The sequence below is a fragment of the Anomaloglossus baeobatrachus genome, chromosome 6 (assembly GCF_048569485.1).
Source record: "Anomaloglossus baeobatrachus isolate aAnoBae1 chromosome 6, aAnoBae1.hap1, whole genome shotgun sequence".
NCBI lineage: Eukaryota > Metazoa > Chordata > Amphibia > Anura > Aromobatidae > Anomaloglossus > Anomaloglossus baeobatrachus.
Window position 1 is genome coordinate 239,785,119 of NC_134358.1, and position 16,909 is coordinate 239,802,027.

General features: G+C 47.0%; 1 protein-coding gene across 1 annotated transcript in view; it reads right to left on the minus strand.

Annotated features, from left to right (window-relative positions):
* Nucleotides 1–16,248: 16,248 nt before the first annotated feature.
* The window catches only part of LOC142244253 (N-acetyllactosaminide beta-1,6-N-acetylglucosaminyl-transferase-like), an 85,554-nt gene continuing 84,893 nt past the window's right edge, over nt 16,249–16,909 (minus strand). The window contains exon 3 of the mRNA XM_075316456.1: nt 16,249–16,537. Within this exon, the coding sequence (XP_075172571.1) occupies nt 16,347–16,537 (191 nt within the window). The 3' untranslated portion in view covers nt 16,249–16,346. The remainder of the gene's footprint in view (nt 16,538–16,909) is intronic.

Genomic DNA, 16,909 nt, shown 5'->3' on the forward strand with positions numbered 1-16,909 from the left:
TATGCCACATCTGATACCATTATCCCACTCTCTGGGCCTACAGTAGTGTGTGAAATGGCGCTGGGCATATATTTATTTTTGACAGAACCTTGCTAATCGAATAGCTGATTTTTCAACTTCATGTGGAACCTCAAATTTAAGGAAATTCTACTAGAACTCAATCCTCCGAGGATTGATCCGCTCATCTCTACTACACAGTGTGGCTGGGATTTGACCACTTAGGGTCTTTATCAGAACTTTATCTAACATTTCTTGTTTAATTCCTGTAAAGTCTGGCAACCATAGACGCATGCCACTGCTCGATGCCTGCTAGTGCTGAGACAATATAATACCTGTTCAAATGCAAACTGAACAAATGCCACGTCGCCACAGCTGACTGGTTTCTGGCATGAAACTAAATGACCAAGCACCGGTAACTGAATTACAACAAATATTGTTCACGATAGTGGTGACAGCCAGTCACCTAGGTAAAGGCGCTTAGAATGTATTGCCAAAGTTTTTGATCTCTTTATTCGGCTCCCTTTCTCATTGTGAGGCTCGGAGACACTCGCACCTCATGCTAAGTTGTGCACTATAGTGGCAGATGTGACACAATACAAGATAATGATATTGAAATAAAATGTATCCCAAATTTATCTTAATCAGCAGAAAATATCACATGTTAGTATTTTATAATTTAGGAGTTTGATGGGTTATTCTATAATAATATTAAAAAGGTGACCATGTGCTATAGCTAGCTGTTATTGACTGAATTCTCATTTGACTGACACCAATACTTTTCAGCTTCCTTATATTTCGTGTTGCATGCATGTGTGGTCAGTTGGGAGAAGAGCAAAAGTTTCTGTCAAGCTTAAGCAATTACTTTTCTCCCATTGAAGTCCAACATGCCTGTTGCTTTTTCATATCATATGCCACAATGGACATAACACCTGCTCATACATTGGCTGCAGAACCCAGCACAGTTGCTGAAAATGGGTCAAAATTTTGTCAATGCCATCTAAGATTATCTTTGTCTTCTTACAATAAACAGTCCCCATTCAATAATATCACCCCCTATCCTGCAATAATGTCCCCATCCTGTAATAATGTCAATTGTTCTGTAATAATATCCCCCACCCTGTAATAATGTCCAGCATCCTGTCATATTGGTCCCCACTCTATATGTCCCCTGTCCTGCATAATGTCCACTACAATGTAATAATGTCCCCCATCCTGATATAATATCCTCAATCCTGTTATAATGTCCCTTATCCTGTAATATTGTCTCCAATTCTGTAATATTGGTCCTCATCCTATAATAATATCCCCATCCTGATCGCCTTTGTCTAGTAATGTCCACCCTCAGGGGGTTGCATGTTTGAGACCCCTGCTCTAGGTGATGTCATGCATTGAAGTTGATACTGTTTGCCTAATGACAAGTGTTTGCTTAATGATAAGTACATTATATTGATTTCACTGTTTGGGCTCTGTTAAAGATTAATGTCTCCTAGTCTGTAATAATGTCCCACGTCCTGTAAATAATGGCCCTCATCCTGAAATAATGCATAGTGTCCTGTAATAATCACTGCATCCTGGTCTTCATTTTAAAATAATGGTCCCATCTTGTAGTAATGTCCCCCATTTTGGTCCCCTTCTTGTAGTAATGTACCCATGCTGGTCTCCTTCATGTAGGAATGTCCCCACCCTGGTCCATTTTGTGTACTAATGTCCCCATCCAGGTTCCTTTCTTGTATTGATCTCCCCATCTTGGTCCCCATCTTGTAGTGACGTCCCCATTCTTGTCCCATCTTGCAGTAATGTCGCCATCCTGGTCCCCATCTTGTAGTAATGTGCCCATCCTGGTCGCCATTTTGTAGTAATGTACCCATCCTGGTCCAATCTTGCAGTAATGTCCCAATCTTGGTACCCCTTCTTATAGCAATGTACCCATCCTGGTTCCATCTTGCAGTAATAACCCTATTGTGCTCCCTTTCTTATAGTAATATCCCCATCCTGGTCTCCATCTTGTAGTAAGATCCCCATCCACTTTTGTAGTAAGACACTGAGCACATTTATTACAGCTCTGTGCCGACAATAGGAAAAGAAAGATGATTTTTTTAAAACATTAAACCTTTGGGCTATTTTACTTTGAAACCTCAGACCTCCTTTAATAATGAGAACATATCTCACACCAGTGATGTAATCCTAGTATAATCTAATTTATTCTCAGACCCACCGACTTGCATTGCTGATTTTGATCAGTACCTCAGATGAAAATTGGTCATGCCTCCACGTTTTTCTGAGGATCGCACAGTTCATGAAAAATCATGTCTACGTAAATGGCCACATTATCTATCACAGGTATGAGTGCTATCTGTGAAAACTATGAAAGCAAAAATCAGATATATGAATGAGGCCTTAAAAATGAGTTAAAAAAATAGAGGTGTCTGATTAGCTCCAATCTTATTCTGAAGCAAGACGATGACCACAACATACAGTCAATGTCATTAATAAAAATAACTTTAGTGTAAAGAATAAGGAGTCCTGGAAGTGGTTATATGGTGCCTACAGAGTTGTGATTGCAACATCATTGAGTCTGAGTGATGTCATATGAAGGGACAGAGAGATTTGCACAAGCCTATATTCACAGATATTTGGTTATTTCTCCAAGATGTTTGGAACAACCTCCCTGTCAAGTTACATCAAAGACTTTGTGCAATTCTACCTAGAAGAATTGATGCTTTTTAGAAGGCAAACTGTGGTCACATCCAATAATGACTTGATTTAGATTTGTCTTTTCTTTATTCACTTTGTATTTTAACTGATATATATAAACTATTTAGGCGTCATGTGTCATCCCTGTGCTGTCCATGTTTAACATTGCAAAGTATAGGAGAAGCTATGTACCATATTTTGCAGACTATAAGACACAACGGATTATAAGATACACCCCAAATTTAAAGGAAGAAAATAGGAAAACAAATTTAATGTTAAAAGGGGGGTTCTGTCTTAAAATCCGAATCCGTTTTATAATCCGTATATAGCTTACTGGGGGATGCAGTGGAGCGGTGTCACAGGAGGCAGGGTCGCAGCTGAAAAAAGTTGGCAGTGGCACAACATGCTGTGCGTCCGAGGCTGGAAAGAGGGAGTGTGGCAGCAGCGTGATATGGGCACCATTGATATCCAGTCAGTGGACAAGATGGGTTTCAAGAAAATGGCTGCGGAGGCAGTGCATGCACATGTCGCGGGCGGAGGAGGGGACGCTGCGCTCTCCCACTGCTCGGGTCCGGCTGCCGCTGCTGCTGCGGCCTCTGCTGCTCGGTGGCTCAAGCGATGGGCCGGATCCCGGGGACTCGAGCGGTGCTCCTCGCCCGTGAGGGAAAAGGGGATTGGTTTTGGGATTTATTGTTGTCCGTGACGCCACCCACGGTTGTGGTGATTGTGTGGACACCACCGCTGCTCTGTATGGGGATCCAGGGAGCGGTGACAGGGAGCAGCTTTGTTGTTATTCCTCCCCTCCGTGGGTAGGGGGTTGGTTGTCCCGGGGCCCGGTGATGGGGTAGGGATGGATGGCAGGCCGGGTGCGGGGCCTGGTGATGTGCAGGGTCGCGGGGGCAGCGCTGTGCCGTACGGCACGGTGGTACTCACTCAGCCTGAGACGTTGACACAGTTCTCGGTAAAACACACGGCTGGAAAGACGGTTCCCACGGACGGCTGCTGTTGCTTTTCCCCGGTAGTTGGAGGTGACGGTCTCTGTCCCTGCACCTAGTGTAATGTTGGTAGCGATGGGTTCCCACCGGTAACCCACTCCCCGACTTGGATATGGGCCGGAGGAGCCCCTCTTTGCCCGCAGGCGCTGGCCCTGAGAAACTGGTGCCTTGGCGGTAGCGGTGTCTCTCTCCTACGGTTGGACTGTTGCCTTCAATCGGGACTTAGTTGTTGGGAGACCCGGAGGTCCCCTTCACTGACGGATTTGGCAAATTCACGGCGACTCCTAAGGCCCCTGCCAATGGTGCTGGCTTCTCTTCGTATACCGTTCCGGTACCGCCGGGCCACCACCCGTCCACGGTCCTTTCGGCAACCTCCGATCAGCCTCTCCTGCAGACGGTCACCACCATCTGCTAACCTTGCTGTCTCAGTCCGGGGCACACACCCGGACCAACTTCAGGCTTTCAACTGTCACTTTCTCTTCCACCTTAACTCCTCTCTCTTGCTCCTCTACCACTCAACTCCTAAACTCATCTCTAAACTGCCTGGTTTTCCCACCTCCAGGGCTGTGAACTCCTCGGTGGGCGGAGCCAACCGCCTGGCCCTCCCCCTGCTGTGGACATCAGCCCCTGGAGGAAGGCAACAAGGATTTCTGGTGTAGCTTTGGTGTACCTATCCGGGGTGTAGGGTGTGGTGGTGTCATTACCTGTGACCCCTGGCTTGCCCAGGGCGTCACACACAGTTTGAGATCCCAGAGAGCCGAGACCGCAATCTGTGCTTGTGCCGCCTTCGCAGCCATTTTCCTGAAGTCAATCACGTCAGAAGCAGAGAACGTACAGATTGAGATCTCAGGTCTCTGAGATCTAAAACTGCCCGTTGCCTGCTTTTGCAGCCATTATCCTGAAGTCTATCTTGTCCACTGACTGGAGATCAATAGTGCTTGTATCACGACACTTCCTCCTCCCAGCCTTGGGCCCCACAGCATGCCATGCCACATGCTGACTTCTATCAGCTGTGACCCTGCCTCCTGTGACCCTGCTCCATCACATCCCACAGTAAACTATATCTGGATTAGGATTTTCACCCCAACTTTTTGGGAAAAAAATAAGTCTTATAATTATAAAAATACAGTAATTTATTAATCCATATGTGGAAAAACACTGACCAAACACTGATAACACACAATTCTAAAACACTGATGATATCACTAGCAATTTTTTTTTGTGTACGTGTAATATCAATCTGAATGAAGCCTAACATTTGTATTTTTTAAAGCATTCTTACTTTGCAGCACTTTTTCCACAGCTGTCTGAAATGATTGCATAATACTGTACATTTTGGAAGAATTTCTTGTGGTGTGCGCTAAAAATAAAATATATTGTTAACAGTAAGAAACAAAAAGCAGCGCAGGCAACACTGTAAGGGCTTCCTAGCAATGGAAGTAGAGACTTGATTTTTTTCACTACAACTCCAAAACATGGACTACCAGCTATCATATAAGACTGGAAAATCGCTTTTTATCCTTTAAACCTACTGTATATTTGCAAATAGTACCTGATGAAACCTGTACCTTTCACAATAGTATCACATAGCCTGTACCTTTCCAAGATCTGTTTCACTGAGCACTTTTACCATATAAATCAAAATAATGGATTGAAGAAAATTCACCTTTCTACACCTAAGTAATCTCATGCACTGCTTGCTTAACCTATTCACCCCCGAGCGATTTTCCATTTTTCGTTTTTGTCTTTTCCTTCTTTTGAGAGCTGTAACTTTTTTATTTTTCTGTCAATCTTGCTATATGAGGGCTTGTTTTTTTTGTGGGACAACTTGTACTTTTAAATGAAATCATGAGTTTTACCATATATAAAACTGATGTGTTAGTTTGATGCCTCAGGTTGGTACGAGTTGCAGATACCAAACAAGTATAGGTTTACTTTTATCTTAAGGGGTTAAAAAAATTCAGAAGTTTGTCCAAAACAAGTGGCGCACTTTTTTCACCATTTTCCGTGACCCGTAGCGTTCTCATTTTTCAGAATATGGGGCTCAGTGACAGCTTTTTTTTTTGTGTCTCAAGCTGATGTTTTTAATGGTACCATATTTGCGCAGATACTATGTTTTGATCGCCTTTATTGCATTTTGAACAAATTTGCGATGACCAAAAAACATAATTTTGGTGTTTGGACTTTTTTTGCCGCTACGCCGTTTACCGATCAGGTTAATTGATTTTATATTTTGATAGCTCAGGCATTTCTGAACGTGGTGATAACAAATGGGTGTATATCTTTTATTTTTTTAACCGTTTCATTTTCAATGGGGTGAATGATGGGTGATTTGAACTTTTAGAGGTTTTTTTTTTAATTTTTTCAAACTTTTTTTTATTTAACTAATTCCCCTAGGGGACTAAAAGGCTCAGAAGTCTGATCACTGATTAATTTCTGTTGATTAGAGCCACACTGTTCTGATCAGCAGAAATGCTGCTCTACTGTTACAGCCGCTGCTCTGCTGGCTGTAACAGGAACTACATCATGATAGCGACAGGAGTCATCACATGACTCATTGCTACCATGGCAACCATCGGCTCCCTGTGATCATGTCATGGTGACAGGGAAAGGCGATTTCCCCGACACAACCATTTAAATCACGCTGTCATATTTTGATAGCGCAATCTAAGGGGTTAACAGGTGCAGGTGGATCGCGGATAGCCACACATGTCTGCAGTTCAAATCATCAGACATGTTTTCTGGATCACCACCGGCTCACTGCAGCAGCTGGCAGTGATTACCCCTTCATGATTAGGGATGTACCGATACGTATTCGGTCATGAAGGGGCTAATGATAGCTATATTGACTTAATTTTAAGGGTTGTCGTACAGATTGAGGCCTTCACAAGTATGTATAAAACACGTATGTAAAAAAACGGTACTGGTGTTATCAGTGTTTTCCATTATTGTCCGTGCAATCAATGTGTCATAAGGCTGCTTTACACCTTACAATTTCTCGTGTGATCGCATTTGCGATCGCACCCGCCCCCATCGTTTGTGCGGCACGGGCAATTTCTTGCCCGTGTCACACAATGTTGTAACCCCCGTCACACGTACTTACCTCCCAAACGACCTCGCTGTGGGCGGCGAACATCCACTTCCTGAAGGGGGAGGGAAGTTCAGCGTCACAGCGACGTCACACAGTGGCCGCCCAATAGAAGCGGAGGGGCGGAGATGAGCGGGACGTAAACATCCCGCCCACCTCCTTCCTTCAGCATTGCCGGTGGGACGCAGGTAAGCTGTAGTCATCGTTCCCAGGGTGTCACACGGAGCGATGTGTGCTGCCCCGGGTACGATGAACAACAGGACATGCGATTTTTAGAAAATGGGCGATGTGTCAGTGTGACGCCCTGGACTTTGCAGTGCTGAAGGAACGGGCCATCAATGCCCTACAAATCCTCAGAATCCGGCGCTCCCGATCCTCCATCTTGGCTGGTTGACACTGCTCCCGTCTCGGTAGCGCCCCCCTTGTTGGCCCTGCCAGCCCCTGCTGCAGCCACCGGAGTTCCGGAAGATCTGACATCGCAAGTCCGGCGCATGAATGAGGACGTCACCCGGATCCTCGCCGCTCTCTAGATACCAACGACTGGTACAAAGACTATGCCTTACTCGTTGTACCAGCGATATTGGGCTGATAGTGTACTTGCCCCTCCGGATGATGGCTTAACTACCATGCGGCCAATGGGCTCCCTATGATCCAGGTGGGGTTCAAGGAGGTGACCCTGACTGTGGGACAAACAGAGCTGAGACGTCAAGGGATGATTGTGGTGCTGAGTGATTCCAGTGACCGTAACCCAAAGGTGGTCCTCGGGACCAATGTGATTGAGCACTGCATGAGGGAGGTGTTGAGCCTGTTGCAACAATTGTCTGCCACTGCGGGACGGGGCCGGCAGAGGGCACTGCAGTGTGAGATCCTGGCCCTCCTGCAGCAATAGCAGGTGAACATGACAGGTGGAGAGATTGGTGGTGTGCGGGTGATGGACGCCGCGCCTTTGGTGGTGCCGCCGCGGAGTGAAATGATGATTTGGTGCAGGGAAGCAGTAGGACCCCAAGGACAAGATTACCCGGCAATGGTAGAGCCCTTGCCTTCGGAGCACTGGCCCACAGTAATGGCAGCCAGGGGGGTGATTGATGTCAAAAAGGTGAGAGTGCCCGTGAGAGTGCTGAATTGTGGAGAGGAAGAGGTCAGGCTCCCCCGCAACACCACTGTAGCCAAGTTGTTCACCGTAGACGCACATGCTATCCACGAAACCACCCCTACAACCACTACACCACACTCAGGCAGTGACCCTCCACCCGAACAATTAGAGGAGTGGTGCCGGGAGTTGCATGTCGGCATCGAGGCTACACCCATGCATCACAAGGAAGGGGTATACAGGGTAGTGCAGGAGTACGGGCAGGATTTCAGCAAGCACCCGCCAGATTTTGGGAGAGTTAAAGGGGTTCAACACCATATCCCCATGGGTACGCATCCACCCATTAAAGAGAGGTACATGCCAATCCCACCTGCACACTACCAGTGCGCCAAAGACATGTTGAGGAACATGAAGGAGGCAGGGGTCATCCGGGATAGTTGTAGTCCCTGGGCAGCTCCATTGGTGCTGGTGAGGAAGAAGGATGGTACCATGAGAATGTGTGTGGATTACCGGAAAATCAACCAGATAACACATAAAGATGCCTACCCTCTTCCCCGCATTGAAGAGTCGCTTGCTGCGCTGAAGACTGCTAATTATTTCTCTACCCTTGACCTTACTAGTGGCTACTGGCAGGTGGCGGTTGCACGGGAAGACCGCGAGAAGACTGCGTTTGCTACCCCCATGGGACTCTGCGAGTTCAACAGTATGCTGTTCGGGCTGTGCAATGCCCCGGGGACCTTCCAGAGGCTCATGGAGTGCTGTTTGGGGCATCTCAACTTCGAGACTGTTCTGCTGTACTTGGATGATGTGATTGTGTATTCCAAGACGTATGAAGCCCACCTGGAGCACCTTGCAGAAGTGTTTGCGGCCCTCGCCAAGTACGGGATGAAGTTAAAACCCTCTAAGTGCCATCTGTTGAAACCCAAAGTGCAGTACCTCGGGCACGTGTTGAGTGTGGAAGGTGTAGCCCCAGGTCCTGAGAAGATTACCGCTATCCAGAGCTGGCCGCAGCCAACCATGGTGAAGGAGGTGAGGCAGTACCTGGGCCTAGTGGGCTACGACCGCCGTTTTATCAAGGGGTACACGAAGATGGCTGCGCCCATGCAAGACCTCCTCGTGGGACAGACCAAGAATGGTAGATCTCCGGGACCCCCGTTTGTCTGGGGTGAGAAGCACGAGGAGTCCTTCCAACAACTGAAGTCGGCCCTTACAGGGGAAGAAATCTTGGCTTATCCTGATTACAGCCTCCCGTTCATCCTCTACACCGACGCCAGCAATGTGGGCCTGGGTGCGGTCCTGTCCCAGGTACAGGATGGAAAGGAGAAGGTGATCACCTATGCCAGCAGGAAGCTCCGGCCCGCAGAGAGGAACCCTGAGAATTACAGCTCCTTCAAGCTCGAGTTCTTGGCCCTCGTGTGGGTGATAACAGAAAGGTTTAAACATTACCTCATTACCTGAAGTTCACTGCCTATACGGACAACAACCCGTTAACACATCTGGATACGGCTAAGCTGGGTGCTCTGGAGCAGCAGTGGATGGCTTGACTGTCCAATTACGATGTCACCATCAAATACAGGGCTGGCCGCAAGAACACCAACGCGGATGCGCTGTCTCAGATGCCACACTTGCCGATGAAGGGATGGAGGAAGACAGCCTGGAGGAGATCGAGCTACCTGCATTCCATCGGCCAGGGGGGGAAGAAGCCCTGCGTTAGCCAACAGCAGGTAAACCTTGACCCACTGCCCAGTCAGGGGTGGCAAGAAGCCCAGGATCAAGAACCTGCAGTTCAGCTGGTCAAAACAATGATTGCCCAGGGTTCTTCCATGATGAGCCCCACAGCCCCCTCCAAAGCTCAGCGGTTGTGGAAAGAGAGAGACCTTCTGTACCTGCATCAGGGGAAGCTGTATAGGGGGTTGATCAACCCGAAGACCCATGAGAAAGTTCACCAGCTGGTGGTGCCCCAGTCATGCGTGCACAGGGTCCTGCAGGCCTACCATGATGGCGCAGGACACTTCGGCTGGAAGAAGCTGGAGATACTGCTGAGAGAGCGGTTTTACTGGGGCAAGATGCGAGAGTCCGTGGAGGCCTGGTGCCGAGAGTGTGGTCCCTGTGCGCTGAGAAGACGGGACAAAGCCAGCCAGAAGGCCCCGCTAAAGCCGATTATCACCCAACAGCTGCTAGAGTTGGTCGCCTTGGACCACGTCAAGCTCACGCCCAGCCGAAGTCGGTACACCTATGCCCTGACCATTGTCAATCACTACTCAAGATTCATGGTGGTTGTTCCCGTCAAAGACTTGACAGGCCGCACCGCAGTCAAAGCTTTCCAGGCCTACTTTTGGTGGATGCATGGCTACCCCGAGAAGGTGCTCACAGATCAGGGCCCGGCCTTTGAAGCAGAGGTGTTCCAGGAGTTCTGCCACTTGCACGGCTGCAAGAAGATCCGAACCACACCCTACCATGCCCAAACTAATGGGATGTGCGAGAAAATGAACCATCTGGTCCTGAACCTTCTCAAGACGCTACTCCTGGAAGAGCGGAATCTGTGGCCGGAGAAATTGCCTGATTTGTTGGACATGTACAATAACATCCACTGCAGCTCCACCAAGTGCATACCGGCGTATCTGATGAAAGCCCAAGCAGGGCGGCTGCCAGTGGACCTAGAAATGGACATAGAAGTGCCCGAAACCCTTCCTCCCACTGCCAACTGGGATGCCAAGCGACAGGCACAGTACTGACGGATCCAAGAGTACGTGGAAAGGAATCTGCTTCAAAATCGAGAAAAGCAAGAGCAGCGCTTCAACAAGCGGGCTCAGGCTGCCCCTTTTGTACCCGGGGATGTGGTGCTGAAGCGCAAAAGGAGAACACATAAGCTCAACGATCAATGGGAGAGGACTCCCTACGTCATACAGCCAACTGGATGGGAGAACGAGAAGACCTACCTGATTAGTCGCGACCAGGGGAAAACTACAGCCACTGTTTCCAGGGACCACCTGAAGAGATGCCCGGGTCCCCTGAGACTGGTAGAAGAGATCCCCGTGCCCACGCCGAGCGTGGAGGAGAAGAGAGGGGTGATCCATACAGTGATGGGTGACTTTCCAGCTGATTGGCCTACGCAGAACGGCGCGATAATTGTTCCTTTAATAATGTTCCCACAACCTGTGGAAGAAATGGAGCCGGAGATGCCCGCCATCGAACCACCCGAGAAAGCGCCCAGGGATGCACCTACACCACGCCCCGCAGGTCTCTACCCGCCATACCTGACACTCGGGAAGAGGGACCGGTCGTCCCCTCTCCCCCATTGCCTCCACCTGAAAGTATTGGACCCAGAAGGTCCACGCGCCCTAACCTAGGTCAGCCCCCGCTTAGGTACAGGGAAACTGCCATCTAGGGGTGCAACATGTTGATTATGTACATATGTGTGTGAATGAATGCCAATCACCCGAGACTCTCACCTGATTCGAAGCCTGTTAAAAAGGTAGCGGTTCCATACTGCCCGTCCCCATTGGGACTTTGTTGATTCACGTTATTTTACCCAGTTTTAAAATGAACATGGCCGAGAACTTGCAGACCACCCAATAACGCTTGGGTTTGTAAATAGTCCCGGACCACCTTTCCCGTCCTACAGTCTCCGGAGAGGCTGGTTGGAGGAAGGGCCTGCGGCAGAGGAGGCCGAGGTCCCGTCACCATGCAGACCGGTGACAACCCTCTGGGCCAGGGGTGCCCTGGACGTGTGGCCTCTGAGAGACTGCCGGGTAAGGAACTTTTTACCCGGCCCGTATGGGCAACACCGGACCTTACCCGATTCCTGGACTGGGGAAAAGGGATGCTGACCTGGTTTTAGAGGCAGCATCAAGGTTTAGGTTTGCTTTGGTGGGCAAATGGAAGGACCCGGTCCCGTCCCGTTCACGGTTTAATAAAATGTTGGTAACGTTTAAGCAAAATGCCTCCCGTAAGGGATAAATACAAAACTTTCTTGATTGTAAATACTGTTATTATAACTGTACATATGTTCTCTTTTATCTTTTCCAGTTACAAAATAAACGGTGGTGGACGGTCTGTGGTTAACCAAGGGAGAGTGTGACGCCCTGAACTAGCCAAGTAGTCACAGGTAGACCCACGCACTACACCTGTCCCCTAAAAAGGAGTCATCAGCCAACCACAAAAACCCTGGTCACCTCCCTCAGTGCTCGATGGACACACCAGGGGGCGGAGCCAGGCAGTTGGCACGACCACCGAGGAGTTCAGAGGGCCTGAGGCAGAAAACACAGCAGTTGAGCAGAGTTGAGTTGTCAGTTCAGTTGTGAGCGGTTCAGTTTAGAGTTCAGTGGAGGAGGTCAGGCCTGTAGGACAGGCCTTTGACGGACTGACAGGTGTGAGGGTCGTAGCCCGAACACCTTGGCTAGGAGGCAAGCAGAGGCCTCTGCCTGCAGGAGTTGGGAAGACTGCTCGGTGGAACCGTCGTGGACCAGGACAGGGTAGTGGCCCGCCGGTACCGACCCGGGGAACCGACTCGGAAACCGGAGCACACAGGGGGGTACTCAGACCCTAAAACGAGGTCCAGAATCCACTGGCCTGAGTTAATTCACTGATTGCGGTCTGGACTATAGGTCCTTTCCCACCCAAGTCCCGACTGAAGACAACAACCCACCGAGGGGGATAGAAAGCCACCGCACAGGCAAAGAGATCCCAAGGGCCAGCGTCTGCGGGAAAACGGGCCCTCCCGACATATACACAGCCGGGGAGCGGACTCCCGTCGCTGAAGCGCAGGCAGTCTACATCTACACAACACGGTGCAGGAGAAAGGCAGAGACAACCATCCGGGTGGGGGACCCGACCGCAGCCTGCTGTGGGCACCGACCACCATCAACTTGGTTTACCAGTGACTTGTGTGTGTCAATAACAGTGAGTACAACAGTGCCCTCCGGCCGCACACACCGCCCTGCACCGCCCAGCTATCCCCAACGGGTCCCGGGGGCCATCATCCCTGCCCACGGAGGGGTTAACATCTTGCTGCACTACCATCTCCCCCAGGTGCCCCGTAACTGCAGCGGTGGTGTCTACACCTTCACCACATCCCGTGGGTGGCGTCACGAACTCAAGCACGGCTCCGGCCGTGCACCTACCTAACCCCCCACCAAAAGCACCAGCATCCCCTTTGAGAGCGACGTGACCCCGGGTCTGGATGCGCTCGAGCCACCCACCATTGAGCTCGGATCCGAGCAGCTCGGCTGCGGCCGAGTGCAGGGCGTTACATCAGCGATGAACGAGAAGGTGAGTATTTCTGCTCGTTCATAGGTGTCACACGCTACGATATCACTAATGATGCCGGATGTGCGTCACTTACGACGTGATCCCGCCGACATCTCGTTAGATATATCATAGCATGTAAAGCCCGCTATAGACTTGTATTGGACCTTGTCATCCCTACAGACCCAAGAGCATAATAAACATAAGATTTTAAAAACAAAAATAAAACTTTTGCTCACGTTGTTGCTCCCTTCTTTGACCTCTACGCTACTCACTGTCACTCATCCGGTCCTAATCACGTCTTTTGATCACTGGCACGAGTTCTGTTTCCCCAGGCCGCTTCACACTAGGCTAGAACTTCCAGCTCTGATAAGGCCCGGGACAGGTCTGTGCAAGTGTTTACAATGTCATAATGGCATGACGTCTTGATGTATGACGTGACCATGTGCAGAACTTAGCGCGCACGGCAGTCAATAGAATGTGTGACGAGGACTGGATAGGTAACAGTGTGGAGCAGAGGGGCGGTGATAAAAAGATGCAGCAAGGATTCAATGGGTGGCGGTGAGGAGCAGATGCGCCAGAGAGTTGAGCAGTAAGGTGATTAGAAATATTTTCTTCTTCTTTAGCCTTTTGGTGGCCCTATTTGGCTCAGCATAATGGCAGTCAGTAATGGAAGTGACTTGCTAAAAATTTGCATTTGGGCGAATTCAGATTTTTGTAATATTTGAGTAGAATTAAATTCCACCCAAATATATTCGCTCATCTCTAGTAACCATCAATTAAAAATGTGAAGTCCCGAATTCTTTGTCATTGAAAGAAATTTTCCTTAGTACGAAAAGATCATTTCATACATCTGAATCTGCAGCACGGATATAGAATTCTTCCAACCCTGTTTTCTGTAGATGAATGGGACAGATGTTAAAATTTGCTTCTGTTGAATAGGAAGATATTCAAAGGCTCTCATCAGTCCAAAGTGAAAAAAATAGATGATAAATTTACATGAGTAGGAAGCGAGTAAGGATTCAGGCAAATGTCCTGTAACAGCTGAGAAGAAGGTAATAGAGCAGTAAAAAGGGCTGTACTGAGAACAGATAGAGGCGTACATATTGCCTGTGCAGCTTATTCAGGTACATGGGGGCTCAGGGAGGAAAAGGGTCCACTCTAGACACACAGTAGTTTGGGTTAGACCATTTGTTGCCTTGATGGCCATGATGGGAATAACTGTCTTTAGTTCACAGAAAGTACACTCCATAAAATGTAACTTTTATTGATAATCTTAAAACATAGAAAAATAGAAAATTAAAATCTTTGGTCCCCAAAAAGTCAATAGTGATGATAAACTGCTGCCAATATGTATATAGTCAATATTAACCAGTAGAGATAAAGAGGGAAAAAGTTTTACAGGGGGAAGGGGGGAAGCCCTATTAATCATCTCATGCTACCTCTACCTGATCACAGAGGTTGACAACCTACAAATACACTTTGAGTTCCCGCTCAACATAGACAACCCCTAGAGGTCCCCATTATGCCCTACACATGAGGAGGATAAAAGAATGTAAAATTGATTACGATTATTGGATATCAATATAATCAATGTATTGGAGGCACAAAATAAAGTACACAGGTAGGAATATTTGCCCACAGTTGAGCAGATGTGATGAATTTTGTCCATATGCATGAATTATTCCATTTGAGACTATAAGAGATACTGAGCTTTGGATGAAACTATGCTAAATTGAGTGTATGGGGATTCAGCTCATCAAACAGCATGGGGTTTTATGGGCCTCATCATCAGTAAAAGTTGTTTTGGACATTGTGTCTACATATGTACTGGAAAGCTATGGTTTCATCCAAAGCTAAGTTTTTGTTATAGTATATACTCCTGATAAACCTATTTAGGGGAAACGTGGCAAGTTTATGTCAGTAAAGTATACTATGTGGATTTGGTAAATTAGTTTTTACATGTTATTATTCATACTCAGAATATAGTATACCATCTGATAAAAGCATACTATGTGAATTTGGTGGATTGGCTTTGACATTACTATTCATGCTCAGACTATAGCCTATTATGTATTGGTGAATTGGTTTTGATTCACGCTTACAGGAAATTCATATTGTTTCAAATGGGATAATTCCTGCCTATGGCCACAATTCATCACATCTACGCAACTGTGGGCAAATAGTCCTTCCTGTGTGCTTCATTTTGTGCTTCCCATATATATGATTCTTATTGATATCTGGTAATCACATTTTTCATGTTGTTAGCATTTCCATTTTTTTTTAACCAGTGAAGTATAACCTTTCGCCCTGAGTGGGTTGCCAATTGCACTTCGTAGGGTGCCAACCTCCATGGTCAGAAATAGAGGGTAAATGGGGTTTATTCGCCCTCCTTTTGCAAAAATTTTTTTACCTCTTTACCTCTACTGATTGATATTGACTGAATACACATTGGCAGCATTTTCTCATCACTATTGGGGATGTCAGGTAACCAAAGATTTTAATTTTCTTATTTTCAATATTTTAAGATTATCAGTAAAAGTCATGTTTTCTGCTAACTAATTTGGTAATTATATAGACTGTGAAGAGTATCAGGCTAATCAGTGAATATTTCTGAATAATTGTATTTAGGTTTCAACCACCTAAAACGTAACAACAGGTGAAGGCAGCTGCACTATGCTGTTTGAGTACCTCCCATAGAAATCAATATGGCTAATGGAAACAAGGTAGCAAGCAATCCATGCTGTTGGCATAAATCCCAGGTTACGTAACTAGTGAAGTTCACTGTGCTATGCTGTTCCCAGAACATGCTGAATACTTTCACCGCAATAAATGTGGACATAGGCATTACACTTTGATGAAAATGAATGATTTCAACCAAAACGGTCAATCCGTCAGGTATCACTGATCATGCTTGGTGCAGCAACATGTCACCAGCTATGGTGCACAACTGATGTCTGTTGCATTTTTACTATTGTAGGCACTATTCTCTTATTTCTCAGGTCAGAAAATTGTGTATTGGCAGTCTTTAAGGGCTTAAAAAGCTGCATCAAAACTAACCAAAACAATATTGAGTATATAAGTGCAACGCAAAACCAGTTGCTGAGAATAAATAGACACGATAAACAACATAATAATAAAAAATATAAAATATTTTATAACTGTACACATTTTACTAATATTCTCCAATTACTTCCCAGTGTGAATCGGCATGGGAAGCTTTTTATAATAGTTAAAAGAACCAGTTGGGTTGCAGCGCTGTTTCGCTCTCAGACAATGTTTTGCGTCGCATCCTCAGCTCCAGGCACTCCATTGTAGGAGGATAACTTGACAGCTCAAACTTATTGGCAAAAACTCTTGTGGAGTTATATAGCCACGGTAAATCTCCTTCTCCATATACACACACTTGTCTGACATATCGACCTGTAACAGATGAAAGAGAAACAGTTAATAGCAGGCCTATTAATATATGATCACTACAACCGGGTCTTGTACACATCAGAGTTCAGACATACCCATAGTGTACTTATGACTAAGTTGAAAAACAATAAAAATAAATAAATTGTAAATTATGGCCATTTTGTAGTAATCAATACTTTGTCGGACCACCTTTCACTACAATTACTGCTGCAAGTCTTATGGGGTATGTCTCTACCATCTTTACACATCTAGAGGCTGAAAGTTTTGTACATTCTTGTTTGCAAAATATCTCTAGCTCAGTGAGATTGGATGGAGGCGTCTGAGAACAGCAATTTTTAAGTCTTACTACAGATTGACATTTAGATCTGGACTGTG